The sequence below is a fragment of the Nothobranchius furzeri genome, chromosome 17 (genome assembly GCF_043380555.1).
Source record: "Nothobranchius furzeri strain GRZ-AD chromosome 17, NfurGRZ-RIMD1, whole genome shotgun sequence".
NCBI classification, from domain to species: domain Eukaryota; kingdom Metazoa; phylum Chordata; class Actinopteri; order Cyprinodontiformes; family Nothobranchiidae; genus Nothobranchius; species Nothobranchius furzeri.
The window spans coordinates 50,044,507-50,069,426 of record NC_091757.1 but is presented as its reverse complement, the minus strand read 5'-3'; the positions used below and the strand labels follow the sequence as shown (position 1 = coordinate 50,069,426).

The 24,920-nt window shown below is 42.1% G+C and overlaps 2 protein-coding genes and 1 pseudogene across 5 annotated transcripts in view; 1 reads left to right on the top strand and 2 right to left on the bottom strand.

Annotated features, from left to right (window-relative positions):
- Positions 1-3,177: 3,177 nt before the first annotated feature.
- Positions 3,178-4,417, top strand: LOC107394064 (uncharacterized). Its single transcript, XM_015972811.3, has 3 exons — positions 3,178-3,268; positions 3,449-3,504; positions 3,664-4,417. Exons 2-3 carry the CDS (start codon positions 3,467-3,469, stop codon positions 4,250-4,252), a joined length of 627 nt encoding a protein of 208 aa, XP_015828297.1. The 5' UTR covers positions 3,178-3,268; positions 3,449-3,466; the 3' UTR covers positions 4,253-4,417.
- Positions 4,418-4,545: 128 nt separating this feature from the next.
- LOC129155656 (perforin-1-like) lies at positions 4,546-8,848 on the bottom strand (annotated as a pseudogene).
- An 8,193-nt stretch (positions 8,849-17,041) lies between these two features.
- Positions 17,042-24,920, bottom strand: part of grid2 (glutamate receptor, ionotropic, delta 2) — an 812,001-nt gene continuing 804,122 nt past the window's right edge. For 3 of the 4 annotated variants that reach the window (XM_070546132.1, XM_070546133.1, XM_070546129.1), the window contains one exon: positions 17,042-20,093. In XM_070546132.1, the coding sequence (XP_070402233.1) occupies positions 19,641-20,093 (453 nt within the window). In that variant the 3' untranslated portion in view covers positions 17,042-19,640. Of the gene's footprint in view, positions 20,094-22,135; positions 22,408-24,920 lie in introns of all 4 variants that reach the window. The other variant, XM_070546131.1, reaches the window with a different exon arrangement.

Genomic DNA, 24,920 nt, shown 5'->3' with positions numbered 1-24,920 from the left:
TTGGAAAATTACACTCTTGCATAGTGCATTGCCTCCCAACGCACTGGGGTTCCCAATGCAAACAAACAATGGAAACAAATGCCTGGTCACCCATCGTCATTTTTCGACGCTTTGGGTGTGAGAACGTGTTGGTCAAATCCGGAGATGAATTACACCCGTGTGTGAAGCCTAATGGGACTTTATTGTTCACCCATCTTGGCTCACGACGAGGAAGGCTGTTGTTTGTTTAGCATCCAGGAAACAGCAGAGAATTTTTTCGGCTAGGAGAAGCTAATCGTCAACGTTAGCAACTCCACCACACAGCAGAACTCCTCCAGGCTTGTGTTATTTGTGGAGATAAAACATCAGTGTTGCAAAGGAAAATAAGTCAGTGGTGGAGTCAAGTTGCTGTTAATTCATCAGAGGCGAGTGTCACGATGTAAGCCAGGAGGAGGTTCGGACCCGAGATGCAGAACCAGGATGACACAAGGCAGGAGTTGTAGAAAACATAAAGTCCTTTATTGGGAATAAAAGTCCAAAAGTGAAATCCAAAGGGGCAGGTAGCCAAAAACCAAAAATCCTAATGCGCAAACAAATACCATAGAGACCAAGAGACCAAGAAAGGGAACCGGGACAACGCTGACACAAAAACAATGGACCAACAACACATTGAGACGCAGACAGGGTTATATACACAGAGGGAAACAATCAGGGAAACAGGTGACAGGTGTGTGGGGAGTGAGATCAGAAGGGATCAGGTGAGACTAATTAACTAAGTGGGGAAAACTAAGTAGGTAAAATTAATCTACAGAGAACTAAAGATAAGTGAGCTTCTAAACCAGAAAACTAGACACCAGAAATAAAACACTAACAGGGATGGGATAACTAAATCTGAAATCACTAAGGGGGAACCTGAGGGAAACCTGGAGGGAGCTGGAGACCTAAAGGGGCACAGAAACCTAAGGAGAACACCTTATGGGAAAACCTGGAGTGGGCTGGAGAACACAAGGAGACACATGAGGGGGACGCAGAACATGACAGAACTCTTCACCACGACAGATCGGCTCAGCGTCCGCATCACTGCAGACGCCAAACCAATCCGCCTGTCGATCTCCCGATCCCTCCTACCCTCACTCGTGAACAAGACCCCGAGATACTTAAACTCCTCCACTTGAGGTAGGACCTCTCTCCCGACCCGGAGTTGGCAAGCCACCCTTTTCCGGTCGAAAACAGTGGAAATACATTACAAAACCAAATTTCATACCTTCATGAGTGTTTCTGCAAACGTGACTAATGCAGACCAAGAACTGTACTATGAATACATTTATTTCAGCAATTCAGACTACCAACTGATAAAAAAAAGGCAATTTAGCCAAAGTGAGTAGAGCAAAATAGGTGTGAGAATCACTGTTGTTGATCCAGTGCTCTTTGAAAACATACAGGCTAGATTATGCATGATTAAAAGAGCATTCTAGCTAACAGCTTTTCCAATCTTACAAGGAAGGTGAGCAGTATCACCATATTGTATGTGAAAAGCTGTTTTGGAGACATTATGAAATTAAGTGTTTATGTAATGAACAGCAGTATCCCAAGGATGGATACCTGGGGCATCCCATTAAATGCACTAATATTGTGTAAGAACATGTGCATTTTACTAAAAACTAGAATGCTGGTATACTTGAAATTTAAACTCTGTTATTAAAGCTAAGTATCACAAATTCCTCCCAGACACTCATTTTCTTAGTGCATGCTGTTGAAGCGATTTAAAGGTTTGAATCTTGTTGCGTGCAGCGAGCTTGGAGGGGAAAAAGCAGAAGACATAAGGACTTTCCTAAAATAATTCACATGAAAACAAGCAAAATCAAATTGCAATCACGTTGCTCACATGATTACAGATGTATTCTTTTTATTTGTCAAACACCGAAAAGAACTAAATGTTTAATTAAATTTGCATTAAAAAGCAAGCCTAGATTTCATGCGAGGCACGAGAACATTTATAAATAAAAGAGGATCTACACCCTCACCTAACAGCCAATCAGGATCAGAGGTTTTTATTTACAGGCTTCCTCATTAAATGAAGAGCAGAAAGGAGGTATGCGAACAATTTTCATGTTAACAGGAAGTGTTTTTTTCACATGTACAAAAACAATCACATGAGCGTCTACCACTGGGAATGCTGTGACAGCGTTCATCTCTGTCCTTATTAGGTCATCTGCATCAGTTCTCTATGGTTTCCAACATGGGTTAGGAATAAACTAGGGAAACAACGATAAGTGTGTCATTATGTAAGTCCCTTATTATGCATCTTCCTATATTTAAATGTGATGAATCAAAGTTCTGCTTTAGCTGAGTGTTGTTTTTTTTTAAACCCCAGAAATAGACGAAAGCAATAGACAATTAGAAATGCAGAATTAATGCAAAAAACTATAAATCAGCCTTTGATTTTAGTGAAGCTCTGTTAAAATATTTAAAAACAATGATTTCACTCTTTCAGTTTAGAGTGGCCTGTGCACGTTTCTACTTAAATGTAAAAATAGTGGCGCAAGAAGCTTGTGGGTAATGACTGAGGCAGGAGGAGTGACTTTAAACTACTGGCTTTGTCTCTTTACCAAATCCTACCAGCAGAGGGCGACATAAAACTATATGATGGCCAGACACACACACACACACACACACACACACACACACACACACACACACACACACACAGAGATGTTCCTGCTTTATCCTGTACATTTTTTTGTTTATTATGGTAAGAGAAAGAGCACGTGTGTGTGTGTGTGTGTGTGTGTGTGTGTGTGGTAGACTGACAAACACAGTGCTGCCTTCTGTAGTGTGCTGATAGCGCCTCCTCTAGTTGCATGTAGAGATAAAAATACATAAAACATTGCTAACAGGAAGCTTGGTTCTGGTGGAACTGCAGTTCTGTTTTTGGCCTGTTAGTGGTCCTCTCTTAGGTAAATGCTTTTTCAGCAGCCACAGGAAGTCACAAATGTGTGTTTACCTTCAAAAACATGAATGTGTAATGATTTACTGTTAAATTCTACTTATAATCTCACAGGCTTTACTGAAAACTTTTAAAAAGAAGGTATTTCTGTTGTTCTGGTGTCAGTTAGCCATTGTTCTGTTGCTGTTATGAATCCTTAGCAATCCACTGGATTGTTGCCCGGCAACAGAGTTCTAAACAAGTTTTTCTGAAGGTTTTCTGTGGTTGAAACAAAACTGACAAACACAACCAGCTAAGCTGCAAACGAGACACACCAGGAGTTTTAATCTCTTGCTGAACTTGGTAAGTTCTGGAAAATAAATGAAGTGTAATTATTTGTTTTAACTTAACAGAGAAGCTGTGAGATTTAATCAGGCTGGAAACAGTTATTACTAATCAAAGCTGCTGTTTTTACAAGAAAATGTTAAATTTGAGGTGTTTTTGACTCTTGAATGCACTAAAACAATCTGATTTTTCATACAGGAATACGAACAAATCAAGATGTCACACTTCGATCAAGCAGATTACGCTGTTTTCAGGTACATTTCTTTCTAGAAAACATTTGTTTATATTTTACAACAAAAGATTTATTTAATTTTAGACATTTTTGTCAGCACGTCGTATTTTGATTTGAATGTTCTGAATTGTATCTAAATGATGCAAAAACATTTTTTTTTTCTTTTGGGTGTTTTAATTAGAGAGAGACTGGCGGTCATACAGAGGAGAGGGAACAGGGTCGAGCTCCTGATGAAACAAGTGCAGGAAAAGCTGACGGAAGTTGATTTTTTGATGAAACAAGAGCGGGAAAAGCTGATGGAAGTTGATCTTTTGATCAAACAAGAGCGGGAAAAGCTGATGGAAGTGAATCTTTTGCAGTTTCGGCTGGGGCTGCAAGCGAAATCTGTGCAAGAAGAACTTCAGGATCTGGGATGGCTGACGGCAGAACGGCATCGCGGACTTTACTCTTCATCAGGTCCGGGGTCTCGGCTGGAGTCGTGTGATTATGATTATCTTATGCCACAGTACCTGGACACAGTTAGTCCTGAAACATGTGATGGTCCCATCCTGTATCGATCACCCTACAAACAAAGAGCCACAGAAATGATTCAACATGACAGCGATTACACCTCAGACACAGATTCAGTGCTTCTCAGACGTAACCTCTCACCACGGTCACCTGAGAACTGGAGTCCGAACGAATCCGAGAGCTTTCTGTCAGAAGGAGATGGAGAGGCAGAAGTTTGGGTGGACGAGGAACCAAAAAGGCGAAGGAGAAATACTCTGTAGACCACGGGGACGTTTGCAGGACCTGTCAGAGACATTTTACATCCCAGCTCATCCTGCAAATGGAAGAAAACAATTATTCAATAACTGATGAGCATATCTATTTGTCAGTGCTTATTTTGAGTTGGTAAATGGAAAATAAATTATAAAAGTGTATAAAGCGATGGGTACCGGATTCGGTACTTTTTAAGGTACCGACCGAATTCCACAGTACCGACTGAGCACCGATCCACATCATTGCCACATGGCGCTTACACATTAGGGTCAGTATAGTCGGGTACAGGACCAGAATTTGATTTCACACATGGGTCACATATGAGTTTTCTGTTCTGAGGTGACTTTTTTTCCCAGACCTCTTCCCCAGAGGTCTGACTGTGACCAAAGTGACACTACAGACTGATTGGCAATTTTGGCAATCCAGTTTACTCTGCATTTGGAGAATATCGTCCACACCTGAACCCTGTCAGATGGGCATCACATGTTACGGTGTAAGTGAAATAAAGAACTCCTTTACGTAGCTGACAGCTTAAAGAATGGGTCCCCTTCTCTGGATAAACAACACATATCCCTGCTACATCATTATAAAGCACATCCCTGTCCCAGACTTCCAGCCTCAGGTCCTGACCCATCTCCACTGAACCAAAATCATACGTAGCGTTCCATACTGGGTCATTGTTGTCCATCACTGTTTCAGTCTCTTCGTAAATGCCGCCATAGAAGATCTTAACGTACGCGTCTGTTTTGTGAAGGTGTCGGCCCTCAGCCCTGCTGCTCTGTGCATTTCCAGCCTCAGAGTTCCTCTGCTGGCTCTCAAAGGGCAGCAGTTGTGATCCAAGTTGGGAGTCGGGGAGCAATTCTTCACACCGTGCTGTTCTTCCAACTGGTTCTCTTTGATGTAATCGGTGACCATGCTTCTCAGGTTAGCACTGATTTCTGTGTCCTCCACCAGATGGTGCAGCGGGAAGATGGCATAAGAAACCACGTCTGGGTTGTCGTGGAGGCTGTTTATCCAGCTGTGGTATGCTTCGGATGGATCTTGCTGGTAGAGGATGTCAGGAAAATACTTCTCCCCTCCAGTGACCTCAATCTTATGTGTCATGAAGCCCTGGTAGAACCCCATGCTAAGATTCCCCTTCAGGAGGTTGTCACACTTGTTGGAGAAGGATGCATTGGCGGGGAGAAAACCCAGAGCCATGCGGAGTTCAAGATTCAGGCAGTTTTTGATTTCAGACTCTGAGAACCCCTTCAGAGTGGCCAAGCATGTCCTGAAGGCGGTGATTCGCCTCACTTTACCTCCAAGCTGGACCTAAAAAACAAAAGTAGCTCAGTAAAGATTTACGGCATCTTAAACGTTTTCAGCAGCAGGTCTTATAAGCTGCAACAGAAACTTGTGTGTATCCAGCTAGTTTCTCTGACCTGATGTATATAGTGTGTCCCGTAGGTGTCTATGAGCCGTCTGTACAGGGCTTTGTTCTGGACTGTGTCTAAACTCTGCGGGAGTCTCTTCAGATGCTTGGTGAACTCTGCACTCAGCTGGGGATGATCGGCCAGCCTGTAGCTACAAAAGCAAACACCATGGTTGCATAGCCTGGATTTTATTTGCAACAAAGACGGTTATTTCCTTAATGGAAAGATGTTGCAAAGTTTGCAAGCATGTAGACTTATTGTGATAACACATTCAGTGTTGATTTTGTTCTCTTCCTTTAAATCTTTGACCGAGTGATCTAGACCAAATTCTTGCTTTGCAAAGTTTAAATAATATAATTATTTACCATATTTTCCGGACTATAAGCCGCTACTTTTTCCCACGCTTTGAACCATGTGGCTTATAATGAGTTGCGGCTTTGGTCAACCAGAAAGGATGGATGCTGGAAAGTCTAATGAAGGAATGGTTAAAGGAGAGCTACGGAAAGCGCCCAGGACGATTTTTTTTTCACAGTAAAACGGCGCTGCTTGTTTTCCCAGCTCCACCCCGGGATGATGACAGCAACACGGAGAGCGACACTGACATCGCCACAGAAAAGGTGTGTGACGAAGCTCTTCTGAGGCTGTTCAACTTCGACACTGAAGAAGAAGACTTCAGTGGTTTCAGTGCGCAGGAGGACGATGAATAAACCAATCACTTTTCTGTTTTGTTTGATACCGATCAGTTCAGTTACGTTCAGTTAAACTACGTTTTCAATTCAGAAGACATCTGTGGCCTTTAGCCCGGTACGGCTTATATTGAGCTCCGGGAGTTGACGTCACTTCTCCCGGCATGCAACAGTTCAAATCGAAACGGTGCCATCTTGGCAGGCAGAAGCCCGCAGCTGGACTATTTGTTATTGTCAGAAAACTCAATCAAACGGGAAATATGGTAGATTCCTGTTGTGCCCCACGATGCAGAACACACGCGGACGACATAAGGAATGAGCCATCTGCAGGATTCCCCAAGATCCGGAGAGCCGCAAACGTGTGATCATTGTAATAAAACGCGCTAGTGACCGGGCTAAAATGAAGCTGTGGGACCCCGAGAGTAAAGGTTTTCACTTATGCAGCGACCGCTTCATATCAGGTACTTAAACCAACGTTTCCTCAACTGTGTATGGTATTTATTTTAAATGCTTTTATTACGATTCTTAGTGGGCTTCCTAAACTTATTTTGGCCTTTTCTGTCTTATTACTCATAGCAACAAGTAAACGTCACGTAAAACGTGAGCCTCGTGAGTTCTGCGTGCTGCCGTTTACGTGTTTTATGATCACAGCAATTAACCGGCTAAGCTGTATTTAATTTTTAAGCAATGGTTGATCAATTGTCAGATCACACATAAAAAGCACTTTGGATTGCTATTATCTGTCTCACCGAGACAGATCTCAGACAGATCCTGAGACGCTCCTGCCTGACATATTTATTTTATTCACGGAAAACAATCAGACTAGTGATTTCTCTTGGGGTTCAGTTTATACATTCAAACAGCACTCTATTTAAACTACTTACATGTAAAGCTATGTTATTTTCATCCGCTTATCCGGAGTCGGGTTGCGGTGGCAGTAGCCTAAGTCGAGAGGCCCAGACTTCCCTTTCCCCAGCCACTTGGGCCAACTCCTCCAGGGGAATCCCAAGGTGTTCCCTGGCCGGGTCCGCTCCGACAGCTTCTGGCATTTTAAAAAAGTATCCCAGGGGCACGGTAAGGGTCGGAGATGTTTAGTCTATTTAGTTTCTGACTATAAAACGATTCCTTCGGTTTTAAAGTGTGAAGTAAACTCCGACGAAGTAAAATCCAAGCCGATCCCGTTCATTTTGTTTACCTTTGTTGCCTGCCAACATGGCGTCTAATCTCTGAGAGTCACGTGACGTCCGGACCTCTATAGTCCAGAAATTACGGTAGTCTGGTTTGCCAAGCTAAAACTAATCTTTGTTCTTGCAGCAATGTTTCTTTGTCTTTCTACATCTTTTTGTTGCCTTTCAAGGTAATTTCTTTAAAATGTTGTGCAATCTTTGTCCTGTATTTTATACTTCTTTGCACAGAAGGACCCCATGCATCCAACAATTTACCTGTAGTAGGAGCAGCTAATTTCATGAATGGCAAATGTAGCTTTGTCCACACTGTGCTGTGAGCGAGCAAACTTTGCCAAATCTGAGCGGCTTCCTCCAAGCACTGCCTGGCCGATCATGGAGAGGCTCAACCCCAAACCCCAGTTGTTGTTGACCAGTGAGTTGGAGCTGCGCAGCAGGGAGTCCACAGAGTGGTGGAGCGCACTGGAAAGCTGCTTACTGCAGCGGCTGAAGGGGCGCCAGTCAAGCACTGCGGCGGGGAGCCTCTGAATCTGAGGGTGGAGAAGAACAGCAATATTTAAGACAAGTACAGAGCAGCAGGATGGAATTATGGGAAATGAAGGGTTTGGAACTGGAGTGTAAAGTGCACTGCATGAGGAGTGAAATGATAAATTCAAGCAGCAGGTTATGCAGTTTTCACCTGTCCATTCTGGAATCTGTTTGGACATAGCGTGCAGGTGTGGTTGTCATCCAGATGAGCTTTGACGTTAATGACATACGCTCCAGTTCGACGCAGTCGCACTATATCAAACCCCTCCCCAGCCAAGTTGTGGCCTGGAACAAAAGGAGCCTTCTCACACTCTGGTCCGGTGCCAAGCCGACAGCCCAGGACCCTGTGGACCTCCAGTATTACTGGAAACATCAGTGTAAACAAGACAAAATTCCTCCATGGTGATCCTGCTGCTTCCATGGTTACCTGAATGAGTCAAAGCATTCAGGGTGAAAAAGAAACTCTTTCTCGCAAATAATTTAAATTCAAATGTGCAAGACTTTAATAATGGATGAGCTTATTTTGTTTTTAAAACGGGTTTGCAGCTAAAAACATGCAGAAGAGACGCAACACCAGAGCAAATGCACTCTTACCTCTTACTGACCTATTTTTTATTTTGTCCACCAGATTTTCTCTCAGCAATCTTTCAAGCAGATGCTTTCTTTTCACATCCGTCTAATTGTCCATAGTCTTCCTCTTTACATTCCGCATCGACTGTAAAATGATGTAGGTGCAAAGTGACTGAAGCCTTGATGGAAATTAATTAATGGCTGAGGAGAGGTTTGGTTTTGCAGGCTGTGATGGAATCCTGCTGGTGCTCTCTTTGGTTTTTGTCCTCCGCCTTTAGAAGAGGAGGGAGTTTCCCTGTTTTGAGTCTTTGTCTGCGCAGTCCTCTCACCCTTCCCTCTTTTATCTCCTTTTCCCCACGGCTTTTTAAACTTTCTCTGCGCGAGTGGCTTTGTTTTAATGCTCAATACCTAGTTCTGGAAATCCTACTCAGCACTGTACTTGATTTGTTTTTGCACGTGAGTGTGTGGGGGAGGGACATTTTTGTGTAGGAGGTAAACACAGATCTGAGCTAGTTATTTTATGAGAAGTGTGTGTCTCTGTGTGCAGATGCATGTGTGTGTACCGCATGGAATTAAATGTGTCTGAGTTTATGTGAGTTTGTGTAACATCTGAGCTAGTCACGTTGAGTCCTGATGGGCTTTCATAAAATATATTAGGTCAGCTCTGACCATGTCTATTTATGGATGTGTGTGTGTGTGTGTTAGTGGTGTGCATCTCTACCTGCCTCACGATTCGATCCGATTCCGATTATCTGCCTAAAGATTCGATTTGAGTCTGAAATGCATCACGATTCTTCACACAAAAATTTTCATTACTTAATAAAAGCAATAGAATAGTTTTCAATTTCTTTTTGATTTCAAAATCCCCTGAAAAACAGAACATTCATCTATTCACTATAGTGAGCAATACTTTTAAAAGTGTGCTGCCTATAATTACTTAAATAATATAAGAAATAATGTTTTCGGTAGAGCAGCATTAAGATAGAATATTACTGAACTTAAAAATAGTAAACAAATACTGTGTTAAGTGATTCTTTCACATCCAGGATCCCAAAACCAAAATTAGCCCAGACATCCGATTTAAATGTAACGGGTACATCTTTGATTACTGGTAATGTTGGCCCTGTATCCCTGTCTGCCTTTTCTGTTTTAAATTGGCGCTAGGGCAACGCGGTGCACATGTCATTGCAACTCTGCCCCCAGAAGTAATTATAAAACCTCAAAACTTTATTGTCCTGCATAGACATAGACCAGGGGTCGGCAACCTGTTCCCATCAAAGAGCCATCATTACCCATTTCCCACAGTAAAGAAAACACTGGGAGCCACAGCAGCCGCAGCGTTGTGGGCGGGGCCTACCCTCAGATAGCAGAGAGCTGCTCACAACAGGTGACAGCAGCTGGTACCGGTCGCTCGTGTACGTCAAAGTTATCTTTCATAAGACGATAATCAATAAAACGATTTATATAAAGTGGATCCAGAAGTTGTAGCCCGTCTCTGCCTTCAATATTTTGGTATTTTTCACCCTGTTGGTGGTTTTACTGAGCAGGTGACACTTTTGTCACACGTTTCTTTTTAAAACATGTTTAGACTGTTCAGAATACAAATCCAGGCTCTGTCACGTTTGATTGTTGTAATTAAACTTTGTAGGTGGGGAAGGTCAGAAAAGGATCCAATCATTTTGTTTTTCCCTCATTTACAGTGACGGAGATAACGGCGCAGTGCGCCTGGCTCTGGTGTTAATCAAGTTAAATTTGTAACAATTTTCACAAGAAGACAAAACAGTTAAAAGCAGGGCTTGTGTTGTGTTGACCGAACAGTTCCCGTATTTGACCGTTTATTTTGACGGAGAAAGAATAGAAAGAATTACCCCGACGCATGCAGACGAACTGACATTTTATTCGTTTCGCACATCGCAGATGTAGCTAAATCACTCAAGAAATGATTCCCATCTGAACATCTGAGCTGGACACTGCTCAGCGCAGCCCACTGTCAGCTCGCACGTACGGTGCACAGCGAGCCGAAGATGTGAAGAGGGGCTTGGAGAGCGTCGCAGAACCAGAGCGCATGCAGGAAGATTCCTTCGACTGAAGCGAGACTTGTCACTTAGAAAATGTTCCCTTATTATGAAACTTTGGCTGAATAGTGCTTGTTCCTTTCTCCAATGTGGGGACACATCCAGGAGCCGTCTGAGGAGAATCCCAGAATCTCACATCCTCTTCAGCTCAGGAAGCACCTATGATTACGCACAAGCGTGACCCGTCAACCCGGTCTCACAGTAAGACCGGGTTGGAACTGTTCAGGTTTACGCAGACAATCTTTACATTTAGAATTGGCATACAGATGTAAAATTAATGCAGTAAAATATAAAGCATTTTATTTAAATATCCATTCATTATTTTACAAGCAAAGAGAGCCGCATCAGATGGATGGAAGAGCCGCATGCGGCTCCAGAGCCGCGGGTTGCCGACCCCCGACATAGACATAGGGAGAAAATCTCATTATGTCATGTTGCTGCATCGATGCGGAATCATGCACGGCTGAATCGCGACGCATCTTAGAATCGATCATTTTTCCCACCTCTAGTGTGTGTGTGTGTGTCTGTGTGTGTGTGTGTGTGTGTGGTTTTCCGGCTGAAGAAAAGTGCTTATCTGCTCTGTGTGCAAAAGGTTTATTTTAGCCACAGACAGACGTGTAGCTCAGTCTTGTTCTTATATTCAGAGAAACAATAAATTTTTTAAGTGGTGTGATAGAAAGTTTGTGCTCAATGTTTTAAGTTTCATTCATCTCTTGCTTCTTGCTCTTCTGTCATTTATTTCAGCAGAATCCATAACATACTTTTCATATTGTCACATTTTCCTCATTTTACCAATTTCCAGACTGAAAGTGTGACTATTTTTGCAGTGTCATGTTTGGTCTACTCCAGTGGTACTCAACCTTTTTTCACTGATGTAGCCCCGTGAAATATTTTTATCAGCCAAGTACCCCTAATCAGAGCAAAAACATTTTTGGTTGTAAAAAACAAAAGACCTTAAATAGAGCACGGTGCCTTCAGTGACTGATTTATTAAACTTTGAAACTGATAAGTACAAAATTTAACCATTTGAAAAAAAAAAACTATTTTGAATATTTTAAATGTTAATACTCCATAACTAAATGTAATGGAAATATTTTTCATCACTAAAATGTGATTCTAATTAATTAATTGAAAACAGTCACCATAAAACTATTTAAAACCATAAGATTACCCATTGAAAAATCCATAAATGTGCAAAACACTGCACATTTTTTGTAGTATCTCTTGAGCAATTTTGAAAAAATATATATATAACTAGAAATATTTAAAAATATTTATCAAATACAGGCCAAAGAAATGATTAAGCTAATTATAATTAAAGATTTGTGCTCATAAAAACATATCAACATAAAGTGTTCTCTTTTGGGATCATAGTATATCTGTTCTCTAAAATAAATCATTAACGCCATTTTAAATAACAACAATTGCTAAAAAAAATGTGAATCTCAAAATATATTTTTAAAAATCAACAAGAACACTGAAATCTTAACATTACTGCACTGAACGGAGTGTTTTTACCTTACAGACTTTTTAGTGAGACACTTGGGCTTGGGCTTCACTGAGTATCTTTTTCTTCCTTGGTGGCAGGGAGGCAACTGCTGTGATAAAGCTCTTTTCTAGACACAGTCTGCTTCTCTGATCAGTGTCGTTAGCTAATTTCTCCCCACCATGGGGGGACGGGGGGGCATGTCCCCCCCACTTTTTCCAAAGTCAAGTTTTGACCCCTGCACTTTTTACCATCCAAAAACAATATTACGCTTTATTAAATTGACACTGGTTGAGCTCTAGGACCAAGCGGAAAACAATTGTTTGTGTTGAAGCCTGTTTCCCATTAGAGCATACTGTAAAGACCCCCCCCCCCCCAAAAAAGTGAAAATTTGATCCATGCTCCCCACAGAAAAAACACGGTGCCTTGGGTGGGTTGCAACTTGTGGAAGTAAATCCAAATAAAACATAATCTTCAAGATACAGCCAGAATTTTGTCGGCTCTGGTTTGGCCTTCTTGGCCACTTGTCCCTCCGTGTTTGCTAAAGAATTGCTGCTGCGCTTCAGCCACGTGCCCGTCGCTGATCCAAGTGACTGACTGGTGATGCCAGGCGTTATATGACAGGTTGGAGTTAACCATCCTGGTATGGGGGGAGACTCTGGGAATTTGGGGATAATGAATTTAGCTTACTTCTACTGAATATAAAACACATTTTACGAACTTTTACTTATATTTTCCTAAAATATTCATTAAATTATTTTTAAAAGATTTTCCATGGATATTATTTCTTTTAATGAATGTACATTTTCTCATGTACCCCCTGGAGTTTCTTTACATACCCCCAGGGGTACGCGTACCCCCATTTGAGAAAGGCTGCTCTAAAGCAATACTTTATAAGCATCTAATATTTATATATTTGATACAATTCAGATCACCTTCAAAACTCGGTCCCTCACTCAGTGCCGTTTTGAGGCATTTTGGGGGCTGAGGCAAGAATTAAGCCCCCCCCCCCCCCCCCCCCCCCCCCCCCGTCCCCGTCTCACTAGGCTCCCCTTTGAGCTTCTGGGAAATTCGTACCCTGTTCGGCAACATTCAAAAGTGACCAAAACATCAGCCAGAAGGCATAGGAACTGGGAAGTGGTCTGTGGTCACCGCCTGCAAAACCACTCCTTTATTGGGGATGCCTTGCTAACTGCCTATAATTTCCACCTGTATATTCCATTTACACAACAGCATGTGATGTTTTCAATCAGTGGACAGTTTGATTTCACTTAAGTGTGATTGACTTGAAGTTACATTGTGTTGTTTAAGTGTTCCCTTTATTTTACTGAGCTGTGTTTTATGGTCCATACCAAACATGATGATGGAGTTCTCTGCACAAAACCCCTCTCACATAAAGTGATTTTATAAGTTTTATTCTTGACATTTTCAGTACCTTTCAGAATGAGTCATTTTAGGGCTCTGTCACCTTAAGAAAAAAAGCAGAAGCTGGCTACGCCCACCCACCTCATTCAAGTCGCTAAACTGAGAAGCTAGCATTTTTAAATCACGCTTGAAAACTTACTACTTCAACCTAGCTTATACCACATAATTATGACCATCACTTACATCTGCATTGTTTAAAAATGGACTTTACAATATCAACTTCCATACTATTGAGGTTCTTTTTTAAAATGTTTTTCTAATTTTTTTTCAGCCTGTGTCTTATTGATTTTTAGCTGTTATTTTTGGGAATTTTGTTGTATTTCCTTTTTATCTTTTATCTGTGTTCGACATGTTTGTATACCGCCGGTTTGATTAACTAACATCTTTAGTGTACAGCGCCTTGTTTGGTTGTAATGCCTTGTGAATGCGCTTTATAAATAAAATTGGATTGGATTGGATTGAAGCTCCAATATCTGGGAGGGGCTCAGATTATTCCTCTACTAGAAGCTCTCTCTTGAAAGTGAGAGGTGGTTCTAGTCTAATTTCCACATTTTTGATGTCTCAAACCGGGACTTATGAAACGGTTTGTTTTAGGTACATATTTCCTAAAACCGCACACTAATACTGAACTTGAAATAGTTATCCATGCCTTTATCTCCTCCCGTCTAGATTACTGTAACACACTTTTCACTTGTTTTAACAAAAAAGCCCTTGGCTGCCTTCATTTGGTCCAGAACTCTGCAGCGGGGCTCCTAACTGGAGCAAACCGAAGAGCTCACATCACTCCTATTCTGATGTCTCTGCACTGGTTACCCGTTAACTTTAGAGTTCATTTTAGAATCCTGACTAACTTTCAATGCTCTGCAAGGTCAAGCTCCTCCCTATATTACTGAACTGTTAAAGCCTTATGCTCCAACCCGAGCCCTCAGGTCCACCCAGAGCCGGATTAACGCAAAGGCAAACCAGGCACGTGCAGCCTGTCTAGTGTAGTCCATTTATATAATCCGGCTGGGTCCACCCACCAGAACCTTCTAGAAGTTCCAAAGACCAGATACAAAAGTGAGGTGATCACTTCTTCCAGACTGTTGCACCCCGGCTCTGGAATGATCTCCCTTTGTCCTTACGTAGCATTGACAGTCTGGATACTTTTAAAAAACAGCTAAAGACCCTTTTATTTAAAACTGCTTTTAACTAAAACCTTTTATTTTCTTATTTTTAACTCAAAATTTTAATCTTTCATCTGTTTATGAAAATTTATAATTTTATGACTTTATTTTCTCTGATGTTAATCTGATTCTGTTTTGAGAGCATTTTGATTTTATGACATTTTTATTTTGATCTATGTGAAGCACTTTGTGATTCTGTCTGTGATAAGTGCTATATACATAAAATTGACTTACTTACTAAATGGATGGACAGGTTTGGTTACGTTTAACAGAGGCGTTAGAGACGCACATGTCAACACAGAAGCCTCTTTTAGAAAACAATGCCACCAATTACTTCGCAACTCCGAGCCGGCACCTGGGAGCCTTATGTAGTTTCTAAATGGTCAGATCGTGGCAGTAATATTGAGCAATCATGTTTTTACAAAAGATTATGTAATGGTGGTATAAAGGGGGTATGGAGCGGTCTCTGCGCTGCAGCAGACTTCTGTTTAACTTGGACATAACTTGCTTTTTATTGTGATCGAAGCCACGCTCATTGTTTTTTTAACAAGCCGCTCCTAAAGGTGTCTGTCCTTCACAGTCCCTGAGCAGTCTGGTGATTTGACCATCAGCTCTAATGGAGAGAAGCTCCCGGAGCTCTGTATCGGTCCAGTTTATCATCTTAGCTGGTTCTGTTTACAAAAGCAAAACTTAATGCCCGTATTTACTTTCATTTTCAATATAGTTGCCGTCTGGAGCTCGGCAGTAACTCCCCACGTGATCATGACACCACTCTCTGTTGCGCCAAGGCATTATATGCATTCACAAGTCTGGCGTTGCGGCAATATTACGACCAAGCATTTGCAGCACGATCCATCCATCCATTTTCTTCTGCTTATCTGGAGTCAGGTCGCGGGGGCAACAGTCTAAGTCAAGAGGCCCTGACTTTCCTCTCCCCAGCCTCTTGGGCCATCTCTTCCCGGGTGTTCTTAAGATGTTCCCTGGCCAGCCGAGAGACATAGTCCCTCCAGCGTCTCCTGGGTGTTTCTTTAGGTCTCCTTCCGGTTGGGTGTGCTCAGAAAACCTCACCAGGGAGGTGTCCAGGAGATCAGATGCCTGAGCCACCTCATCTGGCTCTTCTCTGGCTTTGTTTGTGGCACAAACGCCATAAAATTCCTGTAATGCCATGCCGCGTTCATAAAACACACTGTGGTGGCAGTATTATGCTGACTTGCCGGCAAGGCGTGACTTTTAAAAAGAACTAAAAGGATACAAAATGTGAGTTTTGCATGATACGTCCTCTTCAACGCAACTGAAAACACTTTAGCCTAGTGAACTAGACCAAATTCTTGCTTTGCAAAGAATGGTCTAGGCATGCTCCATTGGAACCTCCACAGCTCCTACCAGGACTCTGGCTAGCCAATCACAGCTCTCTAGAGGGGTTTCAAACACATAAAGAGCTGTGATTGGTCCATAATGGTGGGCCAATCATAGTGCTCTATCTGCTTAGTGAGCAAATCACAGAGCTTTATCCGCTTTGTGGGCCAATCAGGGCACTCTATATGCCTGGTGGGTGGGATGATGCAACAGAGTGAAACAAGAGTATGTCACATTCATTGTCCGGTGGAATGCGGAGATCATTTGAAAGACAACGGTAGAGCCCGCCCCACAACCGAGAGCCGTCAATGGAGTGTGGCCAGACTAAATAATACATTTATTTAGTCTGGCTTGCCAGGCTAAAAACACTTAACATAAAAATATTTCATGTAAAACGCTACAGTTCTGTACAAATACAATTTTTTGTTAACTAAACTGTGTTTAAATAGAAATTATGAAATGGTTATGATTTTGATGCGACACTTTATGTCTCTATAACTGGTAAATGGTAAATGGCCTGTATTTGATATAGCACCTTCTAGAGTCCTGGAACCCCCCAAGGCGCTTTACAACACAATCAGTCATTCACCCATTCACACACACATTCACACACTGATGGTGATGAACTACAATGTAGCCACAGCTGCCCTGGGGCACACTGACAGAGGTGAGGCTGCCAAGCACTGGCGCCACCGGTCCCTCCGACCACCACCAGCAGGCAATGTGGGTTAAGTGTCTTGCCCAAGGACACAACGACAGCGACAGACTGAGCTGGGCTTGAACCTGCAATCTTCCGATTACGGGGCGAACACTTAGCTCCTGTGCCACCGTCGCCCCTATAGGCACCCTATAATAAATGTATCTTCTTCATTGAATGGTTGTCTGGATTAGCAAAGACAGCAAATACCATCCCACTGTAGAAAACCTGTTTATTAGACAAATTATACACAGAAAGCTTTGCCACTTGTAACAGAGGCCCAAGTTTGTTCGGTTTTTGAATATTATGCAACACATACAACAAAATAGGCCTATATTAAATACTGTACATCATAAACCTTTGAAAATTATTAAGTAAATCTTGTAGTTCTATGTAAGAAATTAAAAATGTTAACAGATAGCTAGACAGCAAGTTTGTGCATGCTTTCTTTTTCGTGAACTTGCCAGATTTTGTTATTTAGCCAAAATAAAAGAATAAAACATAATAAAAAAACTCAGAATGACTTAAAAAATAAAGCAAACGATTAGTGTAAATGTGTTTACCATGGGCGGGATGGGGAGAAAACCAAAGGCGTTGACGTGACTCCTCAATCCCAGACTAAAGCTCAACATGATATAGTCTTCTCTTTTTGTTAAACAAAAATAGCATCAACATGTAAAATATACATTTTTATAATGTCTCTTTATTTATACTAAATAACTTTTTAAATGCATGTGTCCTATTTACCATTCAGTAGCCTGACTGTAACCTATTATAATGAAAGAAACCCTAAAAACGTTTGCTTCAAAACACTGTGGCTCGACTGAATTCTCTACACACGGAACAATTTGCAGTTTTAGCTTCAAAATAGCAAACTGAAAACTTGTTCTAAACAATTGACATTATCAATTATTAATACAGTGTTAGTGGAACAAAAAAAAAAACCTTGACTATTATACCAACCCCCTCAGAGAGTACCACCACCATTCCTTAACCAAAAATGCACCTTAATGGTTTGATTTTAATTCATCGGCACTTTAAAAAGTTACATAAATAGTACCTTTAACAAGAGAGATAGGAATTAGAGGTGTATCTTGGACCTGTTGGATTTTAATGACCACTATCTCTTTAAAGCATTGCCTTAACCCCAGCACACGGACATGTTTCGGGTTAAGTTGGGAGGGTACAGTCAGCTGATTTAGGGCTCAAACTGAAAATGTTCCTGCAATGGCTTTTCCTCAACACCAATTCTATCTAATTTCACCCGATAAGAAACGATTAATGAACTTGAATGTCATGTGAGATTCCAGAATGAGCTTGTTTCCTATAAACAACGTGGGCGTGGGAGCACTAAAAGTAAGAGAAACAGAGAGGAAATCAAATGTTATAACTAGATGATGCAAAACCAGAGACTACATCACTTGTTTAGCAGTTTTTTTCAGTTTTCTGTAAATAATATTTAAAGAAAAAGAACAACTAGACAGCTCAGAACAATGTTATTTTTGTACTTCCTGACCAAAACACATTCCGCGGATTAAATTTTTTTTCTCAGAACAAAACCCAATAAAAGACATGAACAAGCATGAGCTCCGTGAAGTCTTTCAGCTTGTCTTTTATGTTTTGTAAATCTTTCAGCTGCTTTTTTTTAAATGTCCACGTTTACCACACTTCTGGGAGTCTGGCTGGAGGATCTCACCTTGACTCGAAAAGCAGAGAGCACAATACAAGTGAGAAAAGAAAAGGTAAGAGCTACGTACAATCACTTACAGGTCTGTGGGCACTGGTACAGTGCAGAGGGATCAACAGAGTTTAATGTGCATCAAAGTGGTGAAAACAGTTTCAGGCCGATGCACCAAAATGGCAGAAGTAGTTTAAGACTGATGCACCAAACTGGTGATTTTACAGTGACGTTTTCTTCCACTGTCATGGCATTTCAGCAGTTTTCGGACCAGCGCATCACTGTGGGCTTAGCTGCAAAGTCTTAAGTCTGGTCAGGTCACTGTGTGGGCATCATCTTGGAGATGATCACACATTTAAACCCAAAGTACAGAAAAAAAAGACAAAAACAAAACACTAGAAGACAAAAAATAAAGGAACATATACTCCCAAAGAGTGAAAAGGCGAAGTTATATTGGAGAAACATAATCTTCAATATCCATGACCTTTTCAGAACCCTTTGTGTTGCAAGAAGCAGAACTAAAGGCAACATTTGCCTTCGTTATATTACTGTCTGGTCATTGCTTGTAGTTCCGAGTCCCTGGAAGTGGTTTCATGGCTAAAGTCACAACTAATCCTTCACTGACGACAGGTCTGTAGCTGATATGGATAACGTCTTTTCTGGTGTTGGGCTCATTCAACCAGAACTGCTCAAACAGTAGAAGGAAATCAGGTCGTTTCAGCCATTTTTCACTAAACGTGATAGTCCTCATAAAACATCAATGTAAAAAGGGTCTTCTTTTAGACTAACTCCCAAAATAATTTCCCAAACAATCACAAGAACAACAACAATAAAGCAGAGATTACACCCTATCCCACCCGCCATCCCTCCCAGTGACTTCCCTTCCTGCTCCTCACCAGTACGCTTTGCAGGAGGATGAAGAGTGCCCCAACAGACCTCCACCTCCTTTGTTTTCTTCACATACAAAATAACCCCCGATGGACACCCAGGCAGAAACTAAGAACAGAAGAAAATCCTCTTTACATAGATTTTTATCCTATTTGTTCAACCATCACATGACTTGTACGCCCTCCTCCCCCCATTCTGATCCAACTATTCCTACTTCCTGAACCACCTACATCCATAGCAACACCTCATATGGAGGTGCCCCTGTCTGGATCATTGCCATATCCAAAGTTGGGTCCTGGACCTGTTGGCTGGTAGGGGATGGAGGACATTGTTTTGATGGGGCTGCGGAAGAATCCACCATTGGGGGCCCTTTGTCTGAAGGGACCAACCCCACCAGTTCGGTGGTCCTGCAGACCGCTGCCACCACCGAAACCTGAAGAAAACCCAGCGGCGGCTTTGGCAGAGAGGCTACGGCTTAGGGTCTGGATCTGCTCGGGGATGAAGGTGGTGGTGGTGATGTGGGTGTTGCGGAAATCGCTGATCTGCTCCAGGGCCTGGCGGGCAGCAGGCAGTGCATCCATATCCAGGGGGGTTAAATCGACGGAAGAGGTGGAGAATTGCTTGTGGGGGCTCTCATCCTCGGTGCACAAGCTGTTAACCCGGCGGTGTAGGTGCTCCAGGTCGATCTCCTTATCGTCCTGCAAGTGGGGAAGGGCAAGGAAGGAGGAGAACGAATGTGGCAATGACAAATGGACGAAAAGAGGAGATATTAAAGAGTAGGAATAAAAGCGATGGAAGAATATTTGGTGTGGAAGGAAAGAAAGAAATGAAGATTGGTGCAGCGGGATGGGATAGACGAAACAGAAGGATAAAAGGAGCAAGGTGTGAGGGTGGTGCATATAGAAGAGTTAGGAGGTAGGGACCACCATGACGAAAATAGAGCAATACATTTGTAGAAACACGGATGTCATCCATCCATTCAGTAAAAAGGATAGCATAGATTATGGCATGTAGATAAGGCAAGACAGCATACAAACGCGGTGAAACCACACGTGTGGTACAAAAAAAAAAAGATTAATTCAAGTAGTGTGAAAATGCAAATGACACAAAAAAAAAGAGTATTGAGTCGCCATGAAAATTATGGAAATGACCGGAAATAAGGAGAGGGGGAAATGGGGAGAGGGATAGAGAAGCACACTCTGAGCTGTGGTCAGGAAAAGAAACATACACACACTTCTACAGTGTCTCTAAGGGAGTGCAGATAATCAGGAATCCAGAGAAAACACACTTCTGACATGCAGTGTTCTCCGTGATCCCAATTGTAGCTTTACCATAACTATCCAACATTATACTACTAATGAAACTTTTACCAAATCTTATCACTGCATTGGATTATGGCCACCTAGTCACCATTAGTCAAGTGAGTTTGGGTCATAAATCCTCATTGCAGACTTTCTAGCTTATTGATTGCATTACGCAGAGCAGAAATTTTAATATACTTTATAATTTCTACCAATCGTAGCATTTTAAAGCACAGTAAACTTAATTTTTTGCTAAACTTACAGTATAGGATAAATGAAACTTATAGAAATGTACCAAAAAACATTGTCTTTACATATAAATAACTTATCTACTAAAAAATTGTAACACTTAGTGAGAGGTGTTTCATGCTTTTGCTGCTAGCAGGGGTGGATGTGAGTGCCGGGGAATTTCAGATTGCAATGGATGACAGCAGCTTAAATATTAAAGAGGAAATGGGATCAGTAGGAGAAGTTACGGTACTTTCACATGTACACAGTCACCATACGCGTTGCAGTGTGCTTCTGGGTTTTAGGAGAAACTTTTTCTGAAGAGTCTCAGAAGAAGGGATGGTGCACAGGAGAGGGTGTGGTGGACGTCGGTGTTTAGGATTTTGTGGTGATTATCGCAGAGGAGGGGTTTAGGTGAGGAAGGGAGTCACATCGCTGGAGGTAAAGGCAGATTTACTGACCGTATCCTTTGTGGGGGTTCTGGACGGCTCTCTGGCCCTACTGTTTACACCTCACGAGCAGAAGTGACCAGCAGTGGTGCCCCCATCTAAAAGAGGGGCAGTGGGAGAAAGGAAAGGACGAGGGGGGAGGAAGGGGGCACTAATGTTTTTTTCCTTAAAGTTGGTGTGTCGAGAGGTTGGACACACGTGTCAAAGTGGGTAGAGTTAGTATCAATGCAAATGAATGGAGGTGGAAAAAAAAGGAGTGAGTCACAAATAGTCATTGTGCGGCGTATGCACGGTGGCTGGAAGGAGCGAGCAAAGACGACGGTAAAAGGAAGAAGGTGACATTTTCCCTCATTTTATCAGGCTCGCCATCAGATCACATATGAAAACAAATTTGAACACTACTTAATGCAAATGCTTTGTTTAAAGTCCTTGTAATCAAAACAAATCTCATCTCAATGAGAGATTTCCTAAAAACTTCCAGGTGCCATCAACTGCTTACTGAGGGATGATGCTGCACATTCCTCTACATGGACGCACAGCGCCCTCTGGAGGCAGTGGGGCACAAATGCAGACATATTCCACTGGCAATATGTCAAGTAAAGACACGTTTTTAAAAAAAAGAGGTACTTTTGTTTCCAGCCTTTTTACATTGTGGGCCCAAAGGTTTTACAGCGACTCCCTGATGTCCATCGATTCCCCTCGTTAAACACCACTAGTGCGGTGTCTTTTTCAGGCTTTACTAACTTCTATTGTATGTATAACCTTGGTGTAGGAGGAGAAGTAGTGAAGGTGGTCATTCTCATTTTCGGGGTGATTTCGGAGGGGTTGTTGGATTCGTAGGAGTGCTGCACAATCAGGGCGCAGGGAATGTCGCAGCACGCCGGGGGCTGGTAACGGGTGGCGCTGGAGCCAGTGGTGTTGGTAATGTTGGTGCTTTGGTTCTGGGTTTGACTCCCCAGAGTAAGAGGGTGTTCGTTGGGGCTGTGGGTGCACTGATCTGCAGCTTGCATGGCAGAAGGGCCGTCTGCTTGTGTCTAATGAGTGTGTGTGGACACAATCATTTTAAATTGGGACAAAAGGATGGAAAATATGATGCAGAGAGAAACGTGAACATTATTAATATGTTTATTTGTGTGTATGCAAATTCAATTAGGAGATTAAAACCAGCCCAAAAGAATAATAATAATAATAATAATAAAAACAGACAAAAAGCAGACATGCAGAGACAAGGAGAGGATGAGAGACAGACGAGATCAGGCAGATTGAAACATGTGGAGGCAGATGAGAGAGAAGTAAATTGGAGAGACAGATGGGTGGGGAGGGGTGAGCGAGAAGAAAGACATGGCAGTCAGTCAGCGCACACTTTTTAAGCAGCTCGCTCTGTGTTGTGTCCTTGGAGAGACATTCACACAGTTGTTGTATACCTGGAAAAGGGGAGATGTTTAAAAGCCATTTTGTTTTGCTCTCTCTCCCCTCGCCCGCTACACCCCTCAACACAGTACTTATCTACAAGAACAGAACAAGAAGGCAGTATGAGAGCTTCGAGCCACAGTGACACAAATCATTGTGAAGAGTTAGAATAAGAAGAACTGGCTTTTAGAGAAGTTTAAATACTAGACAGGCTACACAAGACGTGCCAGCTCTCCTCGTGCTAAATCTCCATATCTGACGTGGTCTAAACCACACATGTTACCATTATGAAAGAGTTCTGACAATAATAATTGGATCCAAACTGGTTTTCAGCTTTGTGTTTTTGATGTTGTGTTTCAAACTGACAGAACTCTTTCATGCCAACCTCTGGTTGAACACATATATAGCCAAAAGGGGTGAAGAGAAACAGCCACCCTGATGTGAGTGAAATGGGAATCCGATTTATGTAATCAATAGGTGGATTTTTGTAGAGTTTTTCATTGGTTATGTGATATTTTAGAAGTACATAATCGATTTAAAGTCCAGTTCAGGTGGTTCTGAGCAACTAGAAGTCCAGTAATTGTAATGTGAGCAACGTTAAAGGCACACTTGGCAGTTTTGGTAGATTTTAGGACCCCCTGGTGTCTGTTATTAAGCAAACGAAAGCAAAATTTATCTCCTTGCTGCACGTTTGCGTTTTTTTCACCGTAATCTAACAGCTGAAATGTCTCCCCAGCCTTCATTAATGTCTAAAGGAGTGATCACTAAAGTCAGTCCCAACAGAGCAGCCTGCCAGTCTGAAGTTGCAAAAGCGGTATTCTGGCCACAGGGATCGGTGGAGGTCTGAGTGACATTTCATTAACCTTGTAAAGGGTCGTAGCTCAAGAAAATGATTTAAAAATATTTAAACAGTTGCAGAGAGTATGGCTTTAAATAAAACAATGAAGTGAAATGAATTGATAATCCAGTTTTTGTACCTTAAAATAAAATATGTTTTCATGAAAACAAGCAAAAATAACTAGAAAGGAGACCGTTTCCCCATTCCTCTTCCATGCACTAACTAAATGGAAGTGTGCATTTGTGCCAGGGGTGTGTCAGCGTTACTGATGCTCATATGAAAACCAACACGCAGACTTATAGATAGCAAAGCCAGCCATTCCACACAAACAAAAACAAACACACAGCTCATAATCAGAAGCAGAGAGCACAGCGCTGCAGAATCCATCACACATGTAAAGGCAGACATATACAGGGCGTGATTGTGCATGTGTTGGTCTATAAATGAACATAGAAACAAAAACGCAGCTTAGTAATGTTAGAGTTCACACAGAGGGGTGTCACGTTCAGAGAGCATGTATGGATTCATCTGCATCATGGAGGTTGGACTGCCACTTTGATGGATGGATGGATGGATGTGATCATGATTTGGGGCCAAATCAACCCAGTTTCAAAAGTTGTCCCATTCCTGACTGTGTGCTGGGCAGAGGGATGGACATGAATGGAAACCTGAGTCAAGCTTTTGAAGCATCTTAAAAAAACAAGTTTGCAATGATAAACTCCATGACAAGGTGTCTGTGCATTTGTGATTCTGGTGAAAAGCCTGACATGATGAGGAATGTGAGGCTGGGGCATGAATGCATGCAGGTGTGAGGGCAAACTCACGTGTGTGTGTGTGTGTGTGTGTGTGTGTGTGTGTGTGTGTGTGTGTGTGTGATTATAAGAGGTTACTTCAGGGGATTACTTGAAATTCCTAATTTCTCTTAAAGTTCACATATTTGAGTCTCTGTGGAATGTTAAACCCATCTGGTAAACCCAACAAAGGAGAACAGTATCAAGGAGAAAAAACCTTTAACCAAGTCGTAAACTGGCTGTTTTACAGTCAAACGTAACTTATTGTGTTGGAGAGCATCAGAAGCTGTCTTCACCCCAAGTCGGCACCACCAGTGCATCTTTCTGGTGCTTGTGCTAGTAAGCCTGGTGTTCTAGGCCGTCGCATTAACCGTAAGTTGACAACTTTCCTTTTTTTTAAGTGGAGCCTGTAAAACTGCACAGAGACCCGCAGCCTCTTGGCACAACACGATGGTCTAAGGCCCTGTCCACACGTAGCCGGGGATCTGCCAAAACGTAGATATTTTTC

Excerpts from the sequence above, each read along its gene's own strand:
- LOC107394064 (XM_015972811.3), top strand. The coding sequence starts at position 3,467 with ATGTCACACTTCGATCAAGCAGATTACGCTGTTTTCAG. Across the intron at positions 3,505-3,663 it reads GCAGATTACGCTGTTTTCAG|AGAGAGACTGGCGGTCATAC; the intron begins GTACATTTCTTT and ends TGTTTTAATTAG.